Genomic DNA, 26,194 nt, shown 5'->3' with positions numbered 1-26,194 from the left:
AGCTAAAGTAATCTGTTTCTATGGTAGAAAATACTTAGTATTCCAAAAATACAAAGTTTTGTAAACAGTTTATATATATCTATGACCATATCAATGATAATTTATGTCAACAGAAGTGCTGACTACAGGGCTGGTGATACCCTCAGGGAATGAAAACTCCACCAACACTGGCATCCTCCCAGTGATTGTAAACAAACTCATACACATACAAAAGTTTTAAGGCATAAAAATAAAAATACAGGTAGTTTACAATTTATGATGTTGATTTCTTTAGAAATCTCTATACATGATTATCACAGTTTTAATACCAAGACATAAAAATTACAGTCTTTTATCTTTCATTTATTCAAGTGTCCTCAGTCTTTTTTATATCTGTATCGTCAGAATATCCAAGCTTCTTCCAGTCTTCTTTTGCCATGAGATTGCTGAAAAAAAACAACATCTTCTTAAACATGTTAAAGATATTTCTTAAAAAAAAAAGGGTACCTTTATATCTCTCACTAATTAATTTAAACACTATATGCCTTTTTGTGTTTCTTTGACACATATATGATGGGACTCTGTACTTATAAATCCTGTCATTATGTTATTGTACTATTGTTATTTTTTGTATTCTTGTCTATCATGTCTATCATTTTTGCTTATGTGCTTTGTTAATATGCCTTTTTGTACTTTTTTGTTACATATTTGTTTGTTTTTATAATACAATGTTGACTGCTGTACCCTTATCTTTGACATTTCTACATATCATGTCTGTTTGTTTTGTTCACACATCATTGTCAGTATAATGGAATTTGATGCAACTGTCATACATTTTTGTACAAGTGAGAGGTTTAGCAAGCTATTAAACCAGGTTTGATCCACCATTTTCTACATAAGAAAATTCCTTTACCAAGTCAGGAATATGGCAGTTGTTATCTATTTGTTTGATGTGTTTTAGCTTCTAATTTTGCCATTTGATTAGGGACTTTCCATTTTGAATTTTCCTCAGAGTTCAGTATTTTTGTAATTTAATTTTTTGAACATCTCAACTAAATGCATGAGCAAAATTCATACTACTTAGTTAGCTACAAAAGACCCATCCATTACAAAATATGATCATGATGATTGTGAACTATCAACAAAAGGACAAGAATGGAAACAACAAAAAAAGGCTCACATTCATTTTGCTGTTGTAAACAGTTTAACATGTTCAGGGGTATTTCTATTACCAGCTGAAGTCCCTTTCAAGTGTGGGATTTTCTCGCTGTGTTGAAGACCCATTGGTGAAGACCTGTTGTCTGCTCCTTGGTCGGGTTGTTGTCTCTGACATATTCCATATTTCCATAATCTATTTTATTTAAGAGGCTTTTTTATTGTTTTATGTAGTGAGTGTGCTGTCTCTAACATTGGTTATACTCAAAAGTAATTCAAATTGTACATAGTCCTTGTCTTTTAAGGTCTAACATTTACCCATGACATTTGGAACTCTGGTAGATATAAATTTGTCTCAATGACAACCATACTTTTCTCAATTCTATACCACATCTACTTATTTACATATTCACAGCATTCCAATGCATTTGTACTCACTTATCCATGCGACATTTAAGATAGTCTTTTGATTCTACCCTGCATGCATTTGTACTCACTTATCCATCCGACATTTAAGATAGTCTTTTGATTCTACCCTGCATGCATTTGTACTCACTTATCCATCCGACATTTAAGATAGTCTTTTGATTCTACCCTGCATGCATTTGTACTCACTTATCCATCCGACATTTAAGATAGTCTTTTGATTCTACCCTGCATGTATTTGTACTCACTTATCCATCTGACATTTAAGATAGTCTTTTGATTCTACCCTGCATGTATTTGTACTCACTTATCCATCTGACATTTAAGATAGTCTTTTGATTCTACCCTGCATGTATTTGTACTCACTTATCCATCCGACATTTAAGATAGTCTTTTGATTCTACCCTGCATGCATTTGTACTCACTTATCCATCCGACATTTAAGATAGTCTTTTGATTCTACCCTGCATGTATTTGTACTCACTTATCCATCCGACATTTAAGATAGTCTTTTGATTCTACCCTGCATGTATTTGTACTCACTTATCCATCCGACATTTAAGATAGTCTTTTGATTCTACCCTGCATGTATTTGTACTCACTTATCCATCCGACATTTAAGATAGTCTTTTGATTCTACCCTGCATGAATTGTTGTCATGATCACTCTTCCGAAGACAAATAATATATCTTAACATTTCTTTTTTACATTCACCTGAAATGGAAAAACTAGAGGTTCTCAAGAGCCTGTGTCGCTCACCTTGGTCTGTGTCCATATCAAACAATGGACACAGATAAATTCATGACAAAATTGTGTTTTGGTGATGGGGATGTGTTTGTAGATCTTACTTTATTGAACATTCTTGTTGCTACAATTATCTCTATCTATAATGAACTTGGCCCAGTAATTACAGTGGAAAATATTTTCTAAAAATTTACAAAAATTTACAAAAATTTATGAATATTGTAAAAAATTGACTATCAAGGGCAATAACTCCTTAAGGGGTCAATTGACAATTTTGGTCATGTTGACTTATTTGTAGATCTTATTTTGCTGAACATTATTGCTGTTACAGTTTATCTCTACCTATAATAATATTCAAGATAATAACCAAAAACTGCAAAATTTCCTTAAAATTACTAATTTGGGGGCAGCAACCCAACAACGGGTTGTCCGATTTGTCTGAAAATTTCAGGGCAGATAGATCTTGACCTAAGAGACAGTTTTACCCCTGTCAGACTTGCTCTAAATGCTTTGGTTTCAGAGTTATAAGCCAAAATCTACATTTTAACCCCATGTTCTATTTTTAGCCATTGTGGCCATCTTGGTTGGTTGGCAGGGTCACGCCACACATTTTTTAAACTAGATGCCCTAATGACAATTGTGGCCAAGTGTGGTTAAATTTGGCCCAGTAGTTTCAGAGAAGAAGATTTTTGGAAAAGTTTACGGACGACGGACGACAGACGATGGACGACGGATGACAGACAACTGAAGCCAAGTGATGAGAAAAGCTCACTTGACCTTTCAGATCAGATGAGCTAAAAACAGTATCACATATACATTTGTGCATCATGCACATACCCAAGATCTATTTTTTTTATGAAATACCTCTTAGTTAAACCATTTCTGTTAAACATTGTTTAAACATGTTAAAGGAAAATAACTTTATTTCTATGAAGTCATATACAAGATCATTGAATAATATACCAGTTAAAGTTGCATATAATCTCTTTGACTCATCATTTTCATTAGTTAAACCTATAGTTTAAGTATTTATAAGTTAATTATAAAGTTTGAATTTTAGTAATTTTTGTTTTACAATCCCACAAAAATTCTCAAGTTTTGACATATTTGAGATGTAACCAGATGCTCCGCAGGGCGCAGCTTTATACGACCGCAGTGGTCGAACTCTGAACAGTTGGGGCAAGTATGGACACAACATTTAAGCTTGATACAGCTCTGAATTTGGATTGTGATTAAATAGTTGACACAACATAGGTTTCTGACACAGAATGAGTGTGGTCTAAGAACTTAAACTTAAAAACTTAAAAATTTTAAATTGGACATTTACCTATTATGGTCCAATATCCAAAATCTAAATACATGGTTAGAATCAGCATATCATAGAACCCCAAGAATTCAATTTTTGATGAAATCAAATAATGTTCAATTTTAGACCCTTTAGACCACAATGTGGACCAATTTGATAACCAGGGCCCAAATATTAAAAATCTAAATACATGGTTAGATTCAGCATATTGAAGAACCCCATATATCCTATTTTTGTTGAAATCAAACAAAGTTTAATTTTTGACCCTTTGGACCTTAATGTAGACCAATTTGAAAACGGGACAATACTGTGCAATTGAATATTTCTTGCTATTGTGAAAACTGTGCAATTGAAAATTTCTTGCTATTGCACAATATTGTGCAATTAGATATTTCTTGCTGTTGTGCAATACTGTGCAATTGAAGATTTCCCGCTATTGCACAATACTTAATATATAATAATTTTGGATCCCGATTTGGACCAACTTGAAAACTGGGCCCATAATCAAAAATCTAAGTACATGTTTAGATTCAGCATATCAAAGAACCCCAAGAATTCAATTTTTGTTAAAATCAAGTCTAATTTTGAACCCCTTGGACCTTAATGTAGACCAATTTGAAAACAGGACCAAAAATTAAGAATCTGAATACAGGGTTAAATTTGGCATATCAAAGAACCCCAATAATTCATTTTTTGATGAAATCAAACAAAGTTTAATTTTGGACCCTTTTGGCCCCTAATTCGTTGGGACCAAAACTCCCAAAATCAATCCAAACCTTCCTTTTGTGGTCATAGACCTTATGTTAAAATTTCATAGATTTCTGTTAACTTATATACTAGAGTTATTGTGCGAAAACCAAGAAAAATGCTTATTTGGGCCCTTTTTGGCCCCTAATTCCTGAACTGTTGGGACCAATACACCCAAAATCAATCCCAACCTTCTTTTTATGGTCATAAACCTTGTGTTTAAATTTCATAGATTTCTATTTACTTTCACTAAAGTTAGAGTGGGAAAACCAAATGTCTTCGGACGACAACGCCGACGACGCCAACGTGATATCAATATAATACAACCAAAAAATTTTTTTTTGCGGTCGCATAAAAACATGCCTTTACCAATTTTTCTCAGGTTACCTCATTTTTATTCGTGTTCAAGGTTTCATCTCATTAATTCAACAAAGAAACTGATTGCGCAAAGATCTTAACTATTTGTGCAAGGCCTTCAAAAATTGCCCATATGAGGGCTTTCAAAGGAGCAGTGTTCCAAAGATAACAGACAAATGAGATTTTCATTGTCCATGAAACTACACTTAAATGATTAGTTAATACATCTGCAAAGGACAGACAATAAAATATTCTATTCATGCAAAGAAGTCCTAAGAAATCAATAAATGAAGATATCATCATGATCATAGGATGACTTTTTGACTTGAACATGTTGTATAATTTAAACAAGAGTGCACACACTGAAATGTCTCGCCTTCTTTACTAATCATTGATATTATGTTGATAGTCCTAAGTATAAAGCTTTATTACAACTGTTACATAAACTTAACATTAACCAAGATAGCTAAACAAAGACCAATGAACCATGAAAATGAGGTCAATGTCAGATGAACCATGCCAGGCAGACATGTACAGCTAAAAAAGCTTCCATACAACAAATATACATGTAGTTGACCTATTACTTATAATTCAAGAAAAATAGACCAAAACACAAAAACTTAACACTGTGCAATGAACCATGCAATTGAGGTCAGGTCAAATAAAACTGACATATAGATCATACTGTAATATATTTCCATACACCAAATATAGTTGACCTTTGGCATATATAATATTAGATAAAAAGACCAAAACTTAAAAACTTAACTTTGACCACTGAACCATGAAAATGAGGTCAAGGTCAGATCACATCTGCCCGCTAGACATGTACACCTTACAATTATTCCATACAACAAATATAGTAGACATATTGCATAAAGTATGAGAAAAACAGACCAAAACACAAAAACTTAACTATAACCACTGAACCATGAAAATGAGGTCAAGGTCAGATGACACCTGCCAGTTGGACATGTACACCTTCCAGTCCTTTCATACACCAAATATACTAGCCCTATTGCTTATAGTATCTGAGATATGGACTTGACCACCAAAACTTAACCTTGTCCACTGATCCATGAAATGAGGTCGAGGTCAAGTGAAAACTGTCTGATGGGCATGAGGACCTTGCAAGGTATGCACATACCAAATATAGTTATCCTATTACTTATAATAAGAGAGAATTCAAGATTACAAAAATTCTGAACTTTTTTTCAAGTGATCACTGAACCATGAAAATGAGGTCAAGGACATTGGACATGTGACTGACGGAAACTTCATAACATGAGGCATCTATGTATATACAAAGTATGAAGCATCCAGGTCTTTCACCTTCTAAAATATAAACCTTTTAAGAAGTTAGCTAACTGCCGGATCACTATCCCTATGTCTAGCTTTCTGCAACAAAAGTTGCAGGCTCGACAAAAATCTAAATGTCCAAGGGACATAACCATGATAACTTTCATGACTGAGCCAAAAAATTATTTACCTGTAAAAAGTAAATAAATATGTGTGTATAACATGTATAAGTGACCTTCAAATTTACTTGTTTAAGTACATGTATTATATTATATTTACTTCTTTAAGTAATTAAAAAAAACTTGTACAAGTTGTATGAATTTTACCTCGATGTAATATACATGATATATTTTACCTTTTTTCCTATTGAACATTTAAATATTACCTGTTAAGGGGTGTTCCTTATAATAGGAAGCTGATATGAAGAAAAGAAAGAAAAATGTGGCAGAATAGTCAACCTGTTGACGGTGGCCGCTTACCAGTCAGGGGTGCTACTTAAACAAGTGATTTCATTATCACCTATTTCAGTGATTTTTTTATATTCAGTTATATTTATCACCAATTTAAGTGATTTTGGTGTTTTCTTTGATTTCAAATGCTAATTTCAATGATTTTCCATATTTTCACAGACTTTTCTATAATTTTCCTTCATAAATCAATTATCACTTTATCTTTGGATAACAATTTCACCAGTGCGCTTGGGCAGTAAGTTAGTGCGCTAAAGCTTTTAAAAGTACCCTTGGGAATTGTTCTGTAATCAAATATTCATTAACTACTCTTACTATCAGACAAAGGTCAACAATATTAGGTGATCTGATTGGTTTTCCTTAGAATTAGAATGATTTATTTTAAGGTTATGTCCTGATCTACAAATTATTCCAATTTTATTCAAATAAACTGTAAAAACTGGCAGGCTTATCAAGCAAATGACAATTTCTGCATGTACATAGTTGTTTTTTCAATGGAATTCTTGTCTTTTTAATTACCAATAAAAAAATCAAGCTTGTGGGAAAAATATCCAAAAAAATGTTTTTTTAGGGGTTCGTATGGACAGTAAACCCGGCAATTGTAACAAGCCCCTGTGGTCTGTTTTGACTATTTCTTTGTTAGCCACAGCGTTGTCAGTTTATGCGATCTTTGAGTTTGACTGTCCCTCTGCCTCTGGTACATGTATATTTTGCCCCGCTTTTGCAACATCTGTGATGCAATACACAATCCGACACCGATCTGAGACTGGAAATAGATGCATGACTCTACGAAATATAAATATAATAATACAGGTGCATGTTATGCAAGCCAGTAACAGAGTAACACTAACAGAGACAGAGTTGAGTTTCTGGTAATTTTGCATCTGATTATATATTGATGTTTTAAAAAGCATGAATTTTCAGACAGGATTTTGAAGGTTGGGTAGTTTACCATCATGATCAAGTGGAAAGCTCCCTTTATCTGGAGGTTTTCGTCCTAATCTTGTTGACATAAACCCTGCCATTTCAATTTCATAAACTAGATACCAGTTCAATCGGAACAACTCGGCCTTTCTGGTTGCACGAAGAAATAACCTCGTATGCATTAGGCGGAGGAATCATTGTCCGGAAAATTTTCCGATTCGATTCAAAATTATATTTTTTCGACTGGACTGGTACATTTTTTTTACCACTACTGATTTAACTTGCTCCTGTCCGGAAAATTTTCCGATCCGATTGAATTTTATATTTTTTCGACTGGAATGGTACAAATTTTTTACCATTACTTATTTACTTTGCTCCTTCTTTCGCGCCAAAATATTTGGCAGAGTTAAAGTTCTTGATTACTCTGTGATATGTAACCAAATTATAGCGCCACCTGGAGGATAGAACTTCTTTGTGTCGCGGATCACTACAATTCCGGCCAACAATTTAAGAAGAATTTCTCCGTAGTGCATACGAGGCTATTGTACTGCGTAGCGAGAATGGCCGAGTAGTTACGATTGGATACCAGTTATAGTTTGGAAACCAGTTTTAAAACTACGTTAGTGTGTGTTCGAAAATACTACTCTGAAATCTAAACGTAATGGATCATAATATGTAATATATTCTTTCGTAGAACAATATTCAAGTGTAAGATTTATTTGAGGGAAATGAAATTTGAACTTGGGTTTTTACTTTAAATGATTTTCAGTGCAATTATAGTCAGAGCATTTTGTTTGCAGCTTTGATGAGGAATGCTATTTTTTCGAACCTTCCTTTTTTTTCTTCAGGCGACTTCCGGTTAAATTTTGAAGCTGTGCCCTGTAGCACAAGAAAATTATTCTTGGTATTTTGCAAGATCAGAATCAGGAAGACATTAATTGCAAAATACTGATTCTTACTTATTTCCTCAAATTTATGTGTAAGCTATATAAAACTTATAAAACTTGAGCAGAAAGACAAAAAGTTATCGACATGATAAAAGTTTAATCTTTCTAAAAGTTAATAAAACTGTTTTTACGCTTTCGAGACGCGACGGCCATACTTCCATAACGGCCCTAGGATGTGTCGGCCATACCGTCATATCGTCCATGGGACATATCGGCCACACATTGTGAGACGTATCGTCCACACTTTTAATTTTTTTTATTGAGTTTATTACATAAAATATAATACAAAAAATAAGTATTTGTTCATAATAATAAAATAAATATGATTGTGTAGTACTTTTTTTCTGTACAGAAGATTTTATTTATTCTTGTAAGAGTGATCTTTGCTTGATCATCATCGCTCGTGTTTACAACTTGTTGCGGCCATATTATGTAAGTATATTGATTATTTCTTCATTACCAGTTGTAAACAATTTCTGAAGAATCATTTTTATTGTAATGTGATCTAAAGGCATCATATTTTATATGAAGTTTAAACTGTAGGAATGTTGACTATCGCTGTCAATGACGATATATAAATACAAGCACATGTTACAGATCTTTTAATTATATCTGTAAAAAATATGAATTATTCTAAACTATAAAAATCTTCTCAATCTCAGTCTTGGTGAAATTAAAAACAGGACTCAGTGTAAAGGTTAACTCTAAGGAAGGCAATTCATCAAGTTCGAGTTATATTTGTCATGATCATCAGACACATTGTTTAATAATTCTGATTTTTTTTTTCTTTCTTATATAGTTTAGAGTCATTCTATTTGCTGAACATCTTTCCAAGACAGAGACTACTGCAGAATTTTCCAATAACATAACAAATTACCCGTAAAATCTGACAGGAATGTGCACCCGATTGGCTAATTACATGATTAAAGATGGCCAGTTTCATTTTTATCATACTGAATGTTCTTTTTGCTTTGTTCATTGTGTTGAATACTATTTGTTGACAATTTAAATGTTCCCATTTTTGTGCATTTGTTGATGGATAATTGTATTATGGGCAATCATACCAATATACTCTAGTATAGGAAACAAAAAGATGATATTTTTTTTAATATATTTTATTTATTAATTCAGTCATACAGATAAACAAATATACACCAAACATATAAACCTTACATCATACATACAACATACACAAACCATTCATATATATATACATTTCGTTCATACATGTAGGACATTCATCTTATATACATTTTTTAAATTAACAATCTCATACGTTTTCTCTCATATGCTCTTGTCACTCATTCATTTATTCCACTATTCAAACATTTATATTCACACTCACACATATAACCTATATCATAAAGCACTAAAATACATAAACATGCAGTTAATGTTATCTGAGTTGGCTCAATTATTTAATTATTTTTTAACACAATTAAAATATATGTAAAATTTTCTTCTGCTACCTCAAGTGTAATGTCAAAAGAGTGGTCTGGAAGTGTATCGTCAAGTGGATGTGGAGATGCTGGTGGTGGTGATGGTGGTGCTGGTGATGGTGGTGCTTCTAATACTTCTGGAGCGTAAACGAAAAACATATGTATAAAAGTCGTGAAACAAAATATAATTGTGTATTTTTGCACAAAAGAAAAAGTAAAGAAAAAATGTCAAATATAATATTATATTATAAAAAATATTGTCAAAATATATAAATTCACATTAATATTTGTAACATTGTTTGATAATTGGCAATCACATAAACTAATTAAAGGATTAACACCTCCGTAATTTGTTTACTTTGCATTAAACAGAGACACGCGCCCAATGGATTTATGATCGGTCTTTTATAGGTAATCATACATTATCATAAATACTAGTAACGGTTTGAGAACTTTGGCATAACAGCACTTATTCGGACTATTAAAATAATGAAGAAACGATAAGAAATTAAACAATTTTGTCGAACACACAACATTTAAAGAAATAATACAATAACGTATATGTACCTCAACCTCCATATCTTGTGGTATGCGGACACATTCTACACAGTGGAAAATGATGTCGACTTCTTCATTGACCATCAGCCGGTAATCAGCAATTGATAAATTATACCTGAAATAAAAAAAAAATATAGCATATATTTCTTTACAGTCAAGTAATATTAATACACTGATAAAAAGATTAAAGGCCGTAGTGAGGTGACCTATAGTTGTTAATTTCTGTATCATTTGGACTCTGATGGATAGTTGTCTCATTGGGAATCATACCGCAATCATACCACATCTTCTTTTTATATCTATTAATTGATACCTATTGTCCATTTATTAGAAAAAGGTGTAATGCAAATAACACTTAATAAAGATTTAATTCTTATAAGGGAAGGGTCGTAACCCAAATTAAAGTAAAACAAATTGTATCAAATATGACCGAAAGTACGAAATATGATTCAAAGGAAAAACTAAATTAATAACAAATTTGTAAATACCTGTATTGCAAAGCCTGTGTTGCCATTTATCACAATCTTGACATTGGAGAGCATGTTGTCTTGGTCGGACTTGCTGGTCACATAGCACACAAGGGTACGACATGATGAACAGCAATTTCCCAAATGAGTGCCACCGACATTTCTGGTTACTTTTATAAAGCAAGGTCGGTACATCAAAAAGACTGCTCAAACAAAGGAGGGTCATTTTTATATAAAATCTCGCAAAATTATGACCCATATTTTTGGCACATCCCCGTATACCCAACAATAGGAAGTTGAACCCCCGTGATGTTTTCACTCCGCTTGAACTCAGCTTGGGAGTTGTGTTTTTATAGTGATCTTGAATTGTATTTTCTTTACAATTTCTTGACAAAAGCATAATTAATACTTGTGTTCATCAAAGAAGTAATAATAAGCAATCAACAATCTTCTTAAATTTCCAACTTAATCATTACTTGATTACAGCTGATTACCTTGTTTTATATTTCAAAACTTAACTCATTGTTTTAACTATGACAGAAATTAATCTCCCATTCGGATATAGTCATCAATATTTGTTCTGTTTGCTCAAGATATCAAACAATCATCAGAAAACAATATGATATTTTAATATTTTATTAGATTAAACACATTAATTTACGTAAATATATAATGAGTAAACAAATGATATAAAAAAATTAAGATGAAAAATATTGTAAAAACAGTATAGTTTATTTAAAAGTTATAATAACCATCTATAAGTATCAAAATAATTCATCTATAACATTTTAAAAAAATAAAAAAAACATGGACGATACGTCTTTACAAAGTATGGCCATTTTTGTACTATGGCCGTTTCATCTTTTCGGGGTATGGCCGTTTCATCCTATGGCCGTCATGGTAGTATGGCCGTTACGTCCTGCATCGGTTTTTACAGGTTGGGAATCGAACAACCCCACAAACAAAGGGTAAACCTCAATGTTATTACTATCCTTTAAATGATGAGGATCTAAATATATTTCTCTTTCACCAAAAGTTACATTTCTCAAAATGTTATGGTTAGTTTTAAAATCCTCTTGCTGCTGTCCATAGATGTCCACACAGGCAGTGCCGGAGGGACACATATGTCATGGTTAAATTTATGCAAGCTTCTCATCAATGCTGTATTTCTTTCAATTAGAAGACAGAGGATTAAACAGTGTTATGTTTTTCTGCAATGGGTCCCAAATGTAATGGTCATTATGTTGTGACGTCATATATTGAATGACGTCGTTGTTTGGCATGTAACGTCACAGACGTCGAGCTGTCGTATTTTCCAGCATATGAAATGCAACCATGAAAAACGGTTGGAAGCAAGAGGGTTAAGCAGTAAAGCACACACACCCTGCACAGGCACTTGTTTCTATACACCTTATCACTAATCCTGGCTGACCCGGCCTCTTGAACTTTTGACGCATACAACAATCACTTCATTGGGGCGTCAGATATTTTGTTTTATGACGTCAAAATTTTACGGGAACCTGTGTGATATCAAGTAATGGCGGACAAATAGCGATAAGGTGTATTCATGGGATGGTCTGCTATCCATATAAATATTAGATCTATTTATAGACGATAGAAACAAGTTTCTGTGCGCCCCTGTGGTTAAAGTAAACAATGACCTCATAAACACTATTTTGCGTGAGCTCTGTATTTTTGTGATTTTACTTCTTCCATGTTTTAGAAAAGTTAAAGCTAGACTGAATTTTGCAGTGCACTATTTTTAGTCCCTGCAGAAGATGATAAAATTAACAAGTTTCACTTGATATGGTCCATTCAGGTACACAGTTTAAATCACCAATTAGTGAATTACAAAATGTATAGGCAGTCATGACAGTTAAATAGATATAGGAAGATGTGGTATGAGTGACAATGAGACAACTCTCCATCCAAATAACCAGTAAGGGGACTTACTAAAATGAGTGATTTTCTAAATCACTGATTCAAGTAACATTATTTCCACAAAGGTTGGAAGTAAGAGTCTCTTTAATAATCACCCATTTAAGTAGTACAAATCAATCACTAGAAGAAGTGATTTAATTTTATTGTAGCTTTAAATATAGAATGCTAATGATCCAGTGACTAATTATGTTTCTAAAATTATCAGAACCAACATCTGTGTTGATAGGATGACCAGGTCACTTCAGGTGATAACCTTGTAGGATAATGACATAAAAATCACTTATTTAAGTATCATACCTCAATTTCCTTCCCAAAAATCACTTAGTATCATTATTTTGATAACCCCCACTAACATGACTAATTTCAACACCCCCGAACAGTGAAATTTTTATCACAAACAGTAGAATTTTATTACATAATCTGAAAGATGAAACCTTGAACGTCACAGGAAAAATACTCCCACTGCTGGGAAAAATCTGTTAAGAAAGTATCAGTTCATTATAATATAAAGCCATTATTATAGCATTTTTTCAACTAAAATAGAATTTGCAGCCAAATGATAGCATTAAAGGCATAAACCTTGCTACTTATAAGAAGCAAAAAGGTCATTTTTTTCAATTTTACTAATGAAAAGATATTATTTAAACCTGTTTTTTTAAATTTTGGTAAAACTACAAAATCACAATTTGTGACAAAACTTTAAATTTGCTACTTAAATAAGTGATTTAAAAATCACTTATTTAAATAAGTCCCCTGACTGATAACACTTTATAAAAGTAAACCATTATAGGTCAAGGTACGGCCTTCAACACAGAGCCTTGGCTCACACAGAACAACAAGCTATAAAGGGCCCCAAAATTACTAGTGTAAAACCATTCAAACAGGAAAACCAACCATCTAATCTTATCTATATAAAAAAAAAAACACGACAACTACTGTACATCAGATTCCTGACTTAGGACAGGTGCAAACATTTGCAGCGGGATTAAATGTTTTAATGGTACCAAATCGTCTCCCTTTTTATGAGACAATAGTATAACATCACAACATAGAAAAACACACGATAAAATATAAATTGGAAGGCTCAACTCAATCAAAAAACGTAAATTAACACAATGAACACATTTCAATTAGATTATTACCTGTGGGGATGTTCTAAAACCTCTTTCCCAATTTGTTTATTTTGGCTCTTAATGGAGGAATGAAAAGAGTTGCACTGCAAAATCCAGTTGTGTTTTTTATTTTCTAAAACATAAAATATATTTGACATTTATTTTATCTATGGCTCTGCCTTAAACATGTTAAAACTTTTTCTGATACAGGTTTGTCTGTCCCATCCCTAGATTTTCCATCATCTATCATGGAAAACTTCATGGAATTTCATGGAATATTTTTCCATGGAATTCCATGGAGTATTGGAACCTGTTTTCCATGGAAATCCATGGAAAATAAAAAGAGAAAAAAAGGAATTAATAATATTTCCATCTGAAACATTTTCCATGGAATTCCATGGAAAATATTTTCCATGATGTTTTTCCATGGAATTCCATGGAAATATATTACATAGAATTTCTTTTTCCATGGAAATATTTCCATCGTTTTCATTTAAAATGAATTGCCCAAATTAACCTTTTGACAATATACCCTGTTTAACCGTATCTGTAATAATGAAGGTAAAAAAAACTAGGTTCCATGCTTTTTTCGGTTTGGTTAGGTCTTTTGAGTCTTGCAATGGTCAGTAATAAGCAATAGACTCAACCATCATTTTAACCTTTAATTCAAACTCATTTGATGTATTATGATAAATACAATAAACAAGCAAAAACTTTCAATATTGGTATATGTTTTGCACTGCCTTTATATCAAGAAATTAAGGTTATAAATGTCACTCAAATATGTCAACACCAGGGTTCAGTAGATCCATCTCGTAGAACATCATTAACCATTTTATTGGAGTTTCATTTCTTCCTCATGATACCTAAAAATAATTTTACTGTTATAAATAAAGAGATATTCTTTAAATAATGACATTATTAATAATGGTTAACCACTTTAGTCTTTGTCCTAAATAAATTTTTTTCATAATTATTGTATATAAATGTCTTCATTGGTATTTTCCATATATATTTAGAACTTAGTGTTGATCTGCAGTTTGCTGTAAAGATACACTTTTTTTTACTTATATGGATCTATTTCTCATTGGCAACCAATTTCAACGGATCTTAAATTTCATAACCAAATTACTTCATTAGTGGATTATTAGTTATTATAATACACCATATACAGTTTGTCTTGTCTTAATACCCAATCATTATAATTATAAGCGAAAAATCTACTATAGGTGTTTTCATGATGTTGTTATGTTGAACTAAAGGAGCTTGCACACACTCAAAATGGTAGAATCTAATTCAGTGTACTTACCAAAAAATATGCTCCTAAATCCAACAGTCAATGCAAGTCATCAGAGAATAAATCTGCACTATTCGATGTCAAGAACTATTTGGAACTATTTAATCTAAGTCCAATATAAATTTTGCATTTTGTTCAGGAGAGAAGACATCTTTGTTTGTTGCCTGCATATCCGTTGCAAGTTCAAATTTTCAATGTGTTGGGGGATGTATGAGGAGTTATCTGATTTCTTTTAAAAGAGCCCCAATTGAATACTGTTATTTACTTATATCTTGGATATTTTATATATATTTTAATGAAAGATTATCCATTTATTGTTTATTTACCATTTTTATGTTTAAAGTAATAATAATTGCACAAAAATGTATAAATTCATGTTCTACCCTACATTTGGCCTCACACTGTATGGTCATGTCACTTCTTGTCTTCTACACAAAGACCAATGAAAACCAGATGGCACTTTACATTTCTTTCACAGTCTAATTGATGATAAAGAATTAGTGTATGTAATTTGTGTACATTTTTTCCATGACTTTCCATCTCAAAAATATTCTAAGTTAAGATTCTATAATTTTTCCATGTTAAAAATATTCTAAGTCAAGATTCCATCCTCTTTTCCATCTCAAAAATATTCTAAGTCCACTTTCCATCCTCTTTTCCATCTACAAAGTTTTATTAGTCTACTTTCCATCCCATTTTCCATCCAAAAAGTATTTTTCCATGGAATTCCATGGAAAGTTTTCCATCTTATCATGGAAAATGATGAAATAAGTAACACATATAAGTTTTCCATCTGAGATGGATTATTTTTCCATGAAATTCCATGGAAATTCATGGAAAAAAACGCAATTTCCATCATTTTCCATCATTTTATCATGGAAAAAGTTGAACTGCATGGAAAATCTAGGGATGGGGTACCATGTGTACTCAGAGTAAATTTTTAGTAAGCCGTTTTAGCCCAAGAGTCCACATTCATCATGTTCATGAACCTTAAGTTTACAAAATAACGAGGTCAAGATCCTGATCAATCATTAATTGGTAGATTATTCCTTAAAGCAGGTATAATCCACTTTTTGACATACATGTAAATTGAGATACACCAATTGAGGTATAAAGTAAATTCACTAAAATACTGAACTCTGAGGAAAATTCAAAACAGGAAGAACCTAATCATGCCAATCAAAAGCTTAACATACATTTAAAATGATAAGAGGGTGTTTTCATATGTCATGCTGTATCTCAGAAACTATTTATAATTATTGCATAAAACTTCTCACACAAGACAAAGGGCGTATCCTGCGCTCATGGCGCAGCTGTTTATTTACCTTTTTGGAATCAAGCGTCACTGATGAGTCTTTTGTACACGAAACATGTGTCTGGCGTAAATACAAAATTTAAATCCTGGTATCTATCATGTCTATGATGAGTTTATTTCCTACACAAGACTTACAGACCTAAAATTATGAGCTCACAAAGGTTATTGTTGCATGTTTGTTTGGTTTATTCTAATATTTTTTATAAAAAGTCTGATATATAGATTATTACATTGATACCAGTGGATTATCAGATTTATCCAATCCAGATAGTTATATTATCAATTTTAAAGTCCGAGCCGCCTCGGCGAGAACTTTAAAATTTATAATTTAACTATCAAGATTGGATAAATCCGATAATCCACGAGTAACTATGTAAGAATCTGTTTCTCTAATGATTAAAAAATACATTTTCTTTTTTTTGTTAACCGAAAATCCCCTTTGAGTGCCTTTCACATTGCACGAAGTTATCAATTTCATTAACACCTGTTAGCATCAGTGTTCTCCCCAGGATTTTTTGATAGCGCTGTGGTAAGCGTGCGATGTTGGATTCATTCACCATTTTTACATTATGTTACATTTGTATATAACTACCATGTTGTTTATATTATATTAAATATACAACATGTACAAAGACCTGCATTTTGTATACATATATTCTTTCACAAAAATGGAAAAAAGTTTCATTAATTTATATAATTTGATTCCAATTGTTTTGTGTGAGAGCAAGTACAAAATGTATGTACATTTTTTTTGTACTTTAGTTGTTTGACTTATAAACTAGTTATACATCCTTTACAACCTAGGCTGCATATTTTGATTCATCCAGATAGCTAAAAAGGTCATGACCCCTAAAATCATCCAATAATCTTTTGAGATCACCAGCAACCACACATTGATTAAATTTTTTTATACAATGGGTTAGGAAAGGGATAAATTTCCATAGAATTAGAGAAATATATACATGTATCAAAGTTGTTTGATTTATTTTCAGACTTGTAGAAAGATATAAAAAAGAATGGAACCATTCATTTCTCCAGACATGGATGACTTTTATTTGTTTGATGTTATGTATGGCAGTTCTGACAGTGAAGAAGAAATTATTTGTACCTCCTGTGCGAGAGGACGGTTACGTCAGTCTGTTATGATGCCAAGACTTCCAAGTTATAAAGTCATTCATAAAAAGAAGGTACATTATTAAATTGCAAGTAATATGTGAATGATACATTTAAGACAACAAATATGTATACATGTGCATTGAAGTGTTAAACAATTAATATTTATTTAATTAGATTTCTTAGCCAGACATAAAAAATATAAAAAGACTCAATTGAGAAAACAAAAGGGCTAATTAAGAACACAACATTTCACCTAAAACAAGTATGACAGACATGAAACAACTTTAACCAATATATTAATGAACTATACAGTTCACATTATTGATTTTTGAACAAAATCACTTTGATTGAAATTGTGGGAATTTTTTTTCGAATTAGGATCACCCCTTCTTAAATTAATGAATTCAAACAAATAACATAAGTAATAAAGTCTACGTACACAAAATGTGTGCTAGAAAAGGTGAACTATGAAAAAAAGTATCAATAAACATCAGTTTGTTTACATCTATCATGTTCTTATTTATATTTACTCTACAAACAAGTTATATAATTTTTGATGATTTATATTTATAAGGTTGACTTCCAAAGGCATTTGGGAGTGGCAGAAAGTGAAATAAAGAAGAGAACGTTAGGAAGAGGAAGAGCTAAATGTAGAGAGATTGTATCACAGAATCTTCCTCCTGTAGGGAGGAAGGTAGATTCGGCAGTAAGTATGAAACAAAATGTGCAATGCTTTACTATTTCACATTAGTTATTCAATAAAAGGTTATCCTTATGAAAAGAAAATCATCACAGCACAAAGGTTGGTTGGTACTTCTTTGTGTTGTAAAAAAAAATTATGCAATTGATTATAAAAAATAAGATGTGGTATGATTGCCAACATGCCAAGGAGAGAACTCTCCACAAGAGACCAAGTGACACAGAAATTAACAGCTTGTAATAGTGCATATACCATGTCATGCATGTATACAGTGGCTACTAGTACATTGTATTAATTAAATTAAAGTTCATCCTCAGATTCAAATATCATGTAGTGCTGTGTCTTTATCATTGATCAAACTATTTTTAACTTGAGGAGCCGAGGGTCTCTTCATGCTTGAGTGTGTAAAGAGCAGTCTTTAATATCCATATATGCATGTCAAGATTAACATGATTAATCAAAATTTATACAGTTTTTATCGCTTTGTTACAAACATTCTAAAGCTGACTTTGCGGTCTGGGCTTTGATCATTGTTGAAGCTGTACAGTGACTTATAGTTGTAAAGTTCTGTTTCATTTGTTTTTTTGTAAAAAGTTGTCTCATCGACAATCATACCACATCTTTTTTATAAAGATTTGAAATTGGCGTACATTATTGTATTCAGATATTATTTACGACTGGCAGACAACCAGTCAATAGAAAATGAATATTAGATTTTTTGTGCAAAGAATGGATCAATGATTATCGTACTGAACATGCTGAAAGCAATTTAAATCCAGTTCTCATTCAGTAGCAAATTTCTTTTGCAGAGAATCAAATCATTTGATGTAAACTGGACTGTTGAAAATATTTCAATTTTAATGCACATATTTAAAAAAAAAAAGAAGGTTTCTTTAAAATAACAAACAATGAATTTATCAATGCTCTCAACACATGTTTAAAGAAAAAAGTTGTCTATATACTGGAATTCACTAAAGAAAAATCGTTTATGACAAAAACTGAAAGCAAATGTTTTAAAGAAACACACTGTCATATATTACTTAGGAAGAGAGATATTTCAGAGTGAATCAACCATAATCACATTTAAAGTTAACTTTATTTTTCTTTCAATTTTATCACAACTTTTTTACTGTATATATCAGGTATATAGTCGATTTCATAGTCATTATTTATGTATTCAAGGGGAGATAATCCAATTGTAATATTCATCTTGTCACACTTTTTTGATTGATTGTAAATAGTAAGTACACTTTGTTCATAGTATAAGTATGATCAAAGAATTCAGAAAATAATTGTCCTGTACCCAAGTACTATAAAAATTTAAAACAGCCCTAAACGGAAGTCTTGTCTATGACTTAAAAGTCTGTCCAATGACGGAAACAATATCCGGACGTCATTATTTTCGTTTTTCTTCCAACATAACCCAAATTGATTAATCATAAGCAAGGATGACAAATGTGACTATGCATGGTACCTATAGGACACAGAGTTATAATTATCAATTTATTGTGGAAGGAAGAGAAGTGACACATAAAATGAGGTCTTCTCATTTAATGGTATCTATATAGATATATGCATTAATTGGAACTAAGAAAAGCTATCAACACATTGATTATCAAAATATGAATAACTAAGTGGAAGTGGTAAATAATTATTAAGAAATATGAACTGTATATCTGAAAAACCCTGTTGATAATTTTCATGACATGGCAGGAAAACTATGAATATTACTGTTAAGTCTTTGTAAATCTTTTGAAAATTTATTACATTGTATAAGTAATCCCGTGTTTTTGCAGGTTCTCGATCTAGAGCAATTTGACTGTAAAAAAAAATTTGATTGCTAATGAGACAACCCTCCACGAATATTACTTAATAATTATGCCTATTTGATTTTAAAATCATCAGATTTTTTCTAGCAATAATTCAACATGAAAGTTAAATGTCTTTATTTTTTTTAATTTTCAGTCTGAAAGTAGTGCAGATGAAAGAATATACCATGTTGGCTTATCACATAGAAGTCCTAGCTGGAAAAATAAATTACGGAAACCAAAGTCAAAACCGCTAATTCTGACATCAGATTTTCCACATTTGTCTGCAAAATCTGAAAATGAACAACAAACTCTTGAAGAAATTAGAAAAACTGATGATACAAAAAATGGAACAAATTTCAAAGATATGGCAAAGTTTCTAATGGACTCTTGGGAAGACGAATTTACTGAAGAGGATCAGTTTGAAGATGTATCATTCAAAGATGACAATTTAGAAATGGGAGATAATTCATACAAGGAAAATAATGAAATAAAAGGAGATTATCTGGAAAATGAACAAAGTATTGAAATTAACTCAGATTTAAAACAGAAAACTGATGAATATTTCAACAAACTTGAAGCAGAACTTGACAACTTGAGTTTAGAGGATTTTGAAAACATTTCAGTATCTGAGGCATCTAAACAAAGATTTTCTCAAAGTGCAAAAGATCCAGTTCCACCTGCAGAGGGTAAAGCACAAGGTGGAATTTGGTATTCTGGTGATGATGTTTACGATTCTAACAGTAAAAATGAAGAAACTTGGACAGATTCTGATGATACAGATGTGTCGGTTTCTACCGAATCACTTTTACCATGTGATAAATCAACCTTGCCAATGAGTAGCAAGGTTAAAGGATGTGATGTTCTACCTCGTGCCAATTTTGATCTCACATTACCAGGTGATGGTAGTGTTGAAGCTCAGGGAAATGTGTCTAATGTTGTCATCAGTGGCAATACTCATTCCTTATCTAGTCCCCATATTGACCATTCCTCTTCTAGTCCTCAAACTGACCATTCCTCATCTAGTCCCGACATTGATCATTCCACGTTGTCAGTATCAAAAACTGAGAGTGACAATCAAAGAACTTCGGCTACCTCTGATAAAGATGAAAGTGAAACTAGTGAAAGCTTTAAAAAAATAAGTCGGAAAAATAGAAAGAAGAAAAGAGATGCAGCGAGAGCAAAAGATTTTCATAGTAGTTATCCAGGTAATAATAAACATGTTAATGACCATGATGACACGGATCGGAATAAACAAGCAAGCCACAAGTGCCAAAAGAATAATTTAAGTCAAATGAATTCTAATGCTTGTCAACAAAATGGACATGGAACATCAATTCCTGCGGCTGTGTCGTGGAAATTAGATGGTGATTCAGTTATTCAGCTAGATGGTCTCCCAGTAGATTGTGATATTTCTGTTTTACAAGATCTTATCGCCTCTTATGGAACAGTGAAAGACTTTGAAAAGAAAGTAGGACCCCAGTGTTCAGCTGTTAGGTTCAGGTTAGTTATAAGAAGAGTTTTGAAGGTAACTGACAAATGGGATTTTCAGTGTCAATGCAATTACATTTCAATGATTAGTAGAGACAATCAAAAATTCTGTTAAAACAAAGAAGTGCTGAGAAATTCAAGAAAAGAAGATAGTATGACCTTTTACTTGTAAAAGTAAAAAAAATTGGATTGTCTAAGGGACATAACCACGATAACTAAGCCATTGCTTTAATCTACCTAAAATTACAAGTATATAACTTGTATCATGTGTATAAGTATCTTACAATTTTACTGATATAAGTATTTTGATATTTACTGCTTCAAGTAAATAAGATAACTTGGACAAGTAGTACCACTAACTGACATACTACGTGTACTAAAGCTTACACAAAATGGTCTATTACATATATGATATATAAAAAGAAGATGTGGTATGATTGCCAATGAGACAACTCTCCACAAGAGACCAAAATGACACAGAAATAAACAACTACAGGTCACTGTATGGCCTTCAATAATGAGCAAAGCCCATACCACATAGTCAGCTACAAATGGACCCGGAATGACAATGTAAACAATTCAAACAAGAAAACTAACGGCCTATAGCGCTAATTCATGTAATTTATTTAATTTTACAAAAAATGAACGAAAAACAAAGTAACACATAAACAAACGACAACCACTGAATTATAGGCTCCTGACTTGGGACAGGCACATACATACAGAATGTGGCGGGGTTAAAAATGTTAGCGGGATCCCTTTTTTTTTTAACTCACCTGGCCCATAGGGCCAAGTGAGCTTTTCTCATCACTTGGCGTCCGTCGTCATTAACAATTTACATTATGAACTTCATCTAGAGAACCACTGAATGGAATGAAACCAAACATGACATGAATGTTCCTTATGAAGTGCTGACCAAGTGTTGTTACCTTATAGCCGATCCATCATCCAAGATGGCCGCCAGCGGGGGACTTAGTTAAACATAGGACCCTATGGTAAATGCATACAAATGACTTCTTTTAGAGAACAACTGAATGGAATGAAACCAAACATAGCATGAATGTTCCTTATGAGGTGCTAACCAAGTGTTGTTACTTTGTAGCTGATCCATCATCCAAGATGGCTGCCAGCAGGGGACTTAGTTTAACATAGGACCCTACGGGAAATGCATACAAATGACTTCTTTTAGAAAACCACTGAATGGAACATGTGGAATGAAATTAAACATAGCATGAATGTTCCTTATGAGGTGCTGACCAAGTGTTGTTACTTTGTAGCCGATCCATTATCCAAGATGGCCGCCAGTGGGGGACTTAGTTTAACACAGGACCCTATGGGAAATGCATTCAAAAGTTTTCTTCTAGAGAACCACTGAATTGAATGAAACCAAACAGCATGAATGATCCTTTCCTTTATGAGGTGCTGGCCAAGTGTTGTTACTTTGTAGCCAAATTTTATCTTTTTTTATATGATTTCAAAAAAAAAAATTGAGTCAGGTGAGCGATACAGGCTCTTGAGAGCCTCTAGTTTATTGATAAAAGAGTATGTGGAAAACATTTTAAACATTGTCATGTACATTTGTAAATGCTTTAAACTTCTGAACTTTTTAGTGCTTGGCCCAAAATCATTAAGATTTTTGTTGATTTAGACTTGTTCATGGTTTAGGTCTATATAACATGTACAAATGTATAATGAGGTTATAATTAATCAATGGTATTTTGAACATTTATTAAATGATATTTATAAAAATATTTATTAATCATGCTTTTTTTCTTTTATGATTATGATGATATTATACATGTTATATGTAAATTTCTTTTTTTGACAGATTAAATAGCACAGATGCATGTGAAATGGTTGTGTGTTGCCTAGATGATACAGACATATTCGAAGGTAAATTATATTTAAATTGTTTTTCACTTGCATGTCATTCATGAATAATTATATACTGTTAACATGGTTAATGTAAGTTTAGAAATTGTTGCAGCGTTTTTGGTCATTGAGAAAATTGTGACAGGATATATAGCTTTGCAAAAATAAAAAATTGTAGGTGTCCTGGTTGTATTGTAGGTGTCCTGGTTGTATTGTGAGTGTCCTGGTTCTATTGTAGGTGTCCTAGTTGTATTGTAGGTGTCCTGGTTGTATTGTAGTTGTCCTAGTTGTATTGTAGTTGTCCTAGTTGTATTGTAGGTGTCCTGGTTGTATTGTAGTTGTCCTAGTTGTATTGTAGGTGTCCTGGTTGTATTGTAGGTGTCTGTCCTGGTTGTATTGTAGGTGTCCTGGTTGTATTGTAGGTGTCCTGGTTGTATTGTAGGTGTCCTGGGTGTATTGTAGGTGTCCTGGGTGTATTGTAGGTGTCCTGGTTGTATTGTAGTTGTCCTGGTTGTATTGTAGGTGTCCTGGTTGTATTGTAGGTGTCCTGGTTGTATTGTTAAATTTTGATACATTATTTGTATGCAGCTCATGGCACCACTCAAATATATCAACCTCGCTGCATATACACTATATATGTATATACCAGTCACCCAGTCAGGAACCTCTTAGTGTATGCAGAGACATATATATACACATGTGTATATATGTCTCTGGTGTAATAGTCCCAGAGTTAAGCAACTTCAGCTTTTCCTAAAATCACAATAATCTTAAGGTGGTACCCAACTCCTGAACTAAAATTAATTTGGCTCGTTCAATTTTCTTAAAATTTGGACAAAGTATTAACTTTGACCTTTTGACAAAAATATAAAAATTTCAAAAACTTTGAACCAACAGTTTATTCAGAAAAGTTACACTGGTTGTATAGCAGTTTGACAAACACTTTATTTTGATCATTGAGAAGCTTAATATTACCGTAACCACACAACGTAATTAAAACGTTTTGCTGATTTTACAGAGTTATCTCCCTGTAGTGTTAGGTACCACATTAACAGCAGCAAACATGGCAAATGATAAATGCAATCAACATTTTCTGAAATGTATAGAAAATAGACATTTGGTAGCCCATTTAACATGTTTAAATGTCAATATTGACCAAATAACTAGATCTAGATCAGCAAATAAGATTAAAACAGTCAATTCAAAGTGTTACAAATCAAGGATAACACATTTTGTAAAGTAATAATGCATATAAAGTTTATGGTAATGTCACAGAAAATTGTACTGATTTTAAGGAATTTTGTTTATCATGTTTATAGACATGATAGAAAATTTTTTTTTTTTCAATTCTACAAATATAACCTTGGACTGACTAATCAGGATTATGTTTAAAACTTTATGATGTTTAACTGTAATTCATTGAATAGAATATCTTCACTGAGAATGACTGAAATATTAGACTAGAAATGTCCAAAGCATCAACCTGGCTATGACATTGAACGTGTTGAAGATTTCTTTAGGCCACAATTAAAAATATTTTGGTTTGCCCAAACCCTACCCAAAAGTTGAGACAGTTTGTAGGTAGGTAGGCATTTTCTTTTTTTTTTTTCAAAAAGAGAAATTTGAAGTATCGGGTGTTTATTAGTCTTCATGCCTATCTGATTAAAAAAAACTTCTTCAAATCAGGACAATAAAAGAATTTGAGTAGGCAGCTTTTTTCTGGGTATTTAGCGTTTGGGCAAACAAACCTATTCTTTTTTATGGCCTTAACATGTTTGCAGCAAAAAAAAGCAGAAGCATGATGTGATAGGTTTTTGGAACTTTTTATTGAAGGCTTATATTTTTTAATACATAATAATTTTGGGGTTTTGTTTCTTTTGTATGAGTTGTGACACAGGAATAACTGTGTAAATGGTAGATTAAATAATAATGTTAAACATGTTAAGTGGTATCTATACATGTACATGTCCTACTTGCAATGAAATTGAACCTAATTGAATTTATATTGATTTGTCAGCATGTTCTTGGATTTTTGGATGAAGATTACATGTAATGCAATTGAAGCCCTATTGCATTGACCTGATATCTAAATCTTTCAAGGTTTATCACTACTATTGAGATTCACAAAATATAGCACATTGATCATATCATTCTACACATCCTATCCATCATTTTGTCCGTGAACATTTCTAAAAAAAATATCAATAAAATATTTGCTTAGATATTCAGATTACAAAATGATGTTATACAATGTACTAGACAAGAAAAATGTATTAATTTTACTAAGTGCTGTAATCTTATGTCTGTTCTAAAGATATCAATGATGCCATTGTATAAAATCATCTTTAATAGTTGGAGTTATCTTTCATTGTCCAGAATTGTAGTTGAATCAATTTCAACCAATGTTTTATACAATACAATATTTAATTTTACTTTACTGATATATATTAAAGAAATCTTTACCCTTCAGTGCTTAAAAGCACTTTGACTCTTAGATGATACAGTAACAAGAATGTGTCCAAAGTACACGGATGCCCCACTCGCACTATCCTTTACCATGTTCCATGGACCATGAAATTGGGTAATAATCTAATTTGGCATTAAAATTAGAAAGATTATACTATAGGGAACATATGTACTAAGTTTCAAGTTGATTGGACTTCAATTTTATCAAAAACTACCTTGACCAAAAACTTTAACCTGAAACTCCCACTTTCATTTTCTATG

At 32.2% G+C, this 26,194-nt stretch overlaps 2 protein-coding genes and 1 long non-coding RNA gene across 4 annotated transcripts in view; 1 reads left to right on the top strand and 2 right to left on the bottom strand.

Moving 5' to 3' along the window:
• Nucleotides 1-240: 240 nt before the first annotated feature.
• On the bottom strand, nucleotides 241-7,526 carry LOC143044218 (uncharacterized). Its single transcript, XM_076216144.1, has 3 exons — nucleotides 7,433-7,526; nucleotides 2,163-2,274; nucleotides 241-425 (listed from the first exon to the last, which is right to left on the bottom strand). The coding sequence occupies exons 1-3, from the start codon at nucleotides 7,503-7,505 to the stop codon at nucleotides 347-349; spliced, it is 264 nt and encodes an 87-aa protein (XP_076072259.1). The 5' UTR covers nucleotides 7,506-7,526; the 3' UTR covers nucleotides 241-346.
• A 727-nt stretch (nucleotides 7,527-8,253) lies between these two features.
• The window catches only part of LOC143044217 (uncharacterized), a 28,957-nt gene continuing 11,016 nt past the window's right edge, over nucleotides 8,254-26,194 (top strand). For both annotated transcript variants that reach the window (XM_076216143.1, XM_076216142.1), the window contains exons 1-5: nucleotides 8,254-8,383; nucleotides 17,473-17,667; nucleotides 18,171-18,302; nucleotides 20,262-21,607; nucleotides 23,424-23,488. In XM_076216143.1, coding sequence (XP_076072258.1) covers nucleotides 17,497-17,667; nucleotides 18,171-18,302; nucleotides 20,262-21,607; nucleotides 23,424-23,488 — 1,714 coding nt within the window. In that variant the 5' untranslated portion in view covers nucleotides 8,254-8,383; nucleotides 17,473-17,496. The remainder of the gene's footprint in view (nucleotides 8,384-17,472; nucleotides 17,668-18,170; nucleotides 18,303-20,261; nucleotides 21,608-23,423; nucleotides 23,489-26,194) is intronic.
• Nucleotides 9,727-11,338, bottom strand: LOC143044215 (uncharacterized). Its single transcript, XR_012968597.1, has 3 exons — nucleotides 10,837-11,338; nucleotides 10,358-10,463; nucleotides 9,727-9,927 (listed from the first exon to the last, which is right to left on the bottom strand). It is a non-coding gene; the product is annotated as an uncharacterized LOC143044215 (long non-coding RNA).

This window comes from Mytilus galloprovincialis, chromosome 9, assembly GCF_965363235.1.
Source record: "Mytilus galloprovincialis chromosome 9, xbMytGall1.hap1.1, whole genome shotgun sequence".
Lineage (NCBI taxonomy): Eukaryota > Metazoa > Mollusca > Bivalvia > Mytilida > Mytilidae > Mytilus > Mytilus galloprovincialis.
The sequence above is the reverse complement of the archived record's forward strand: the minus strand, read 5'-3'. Positions and strand labels throughout refer to the sequence as shown.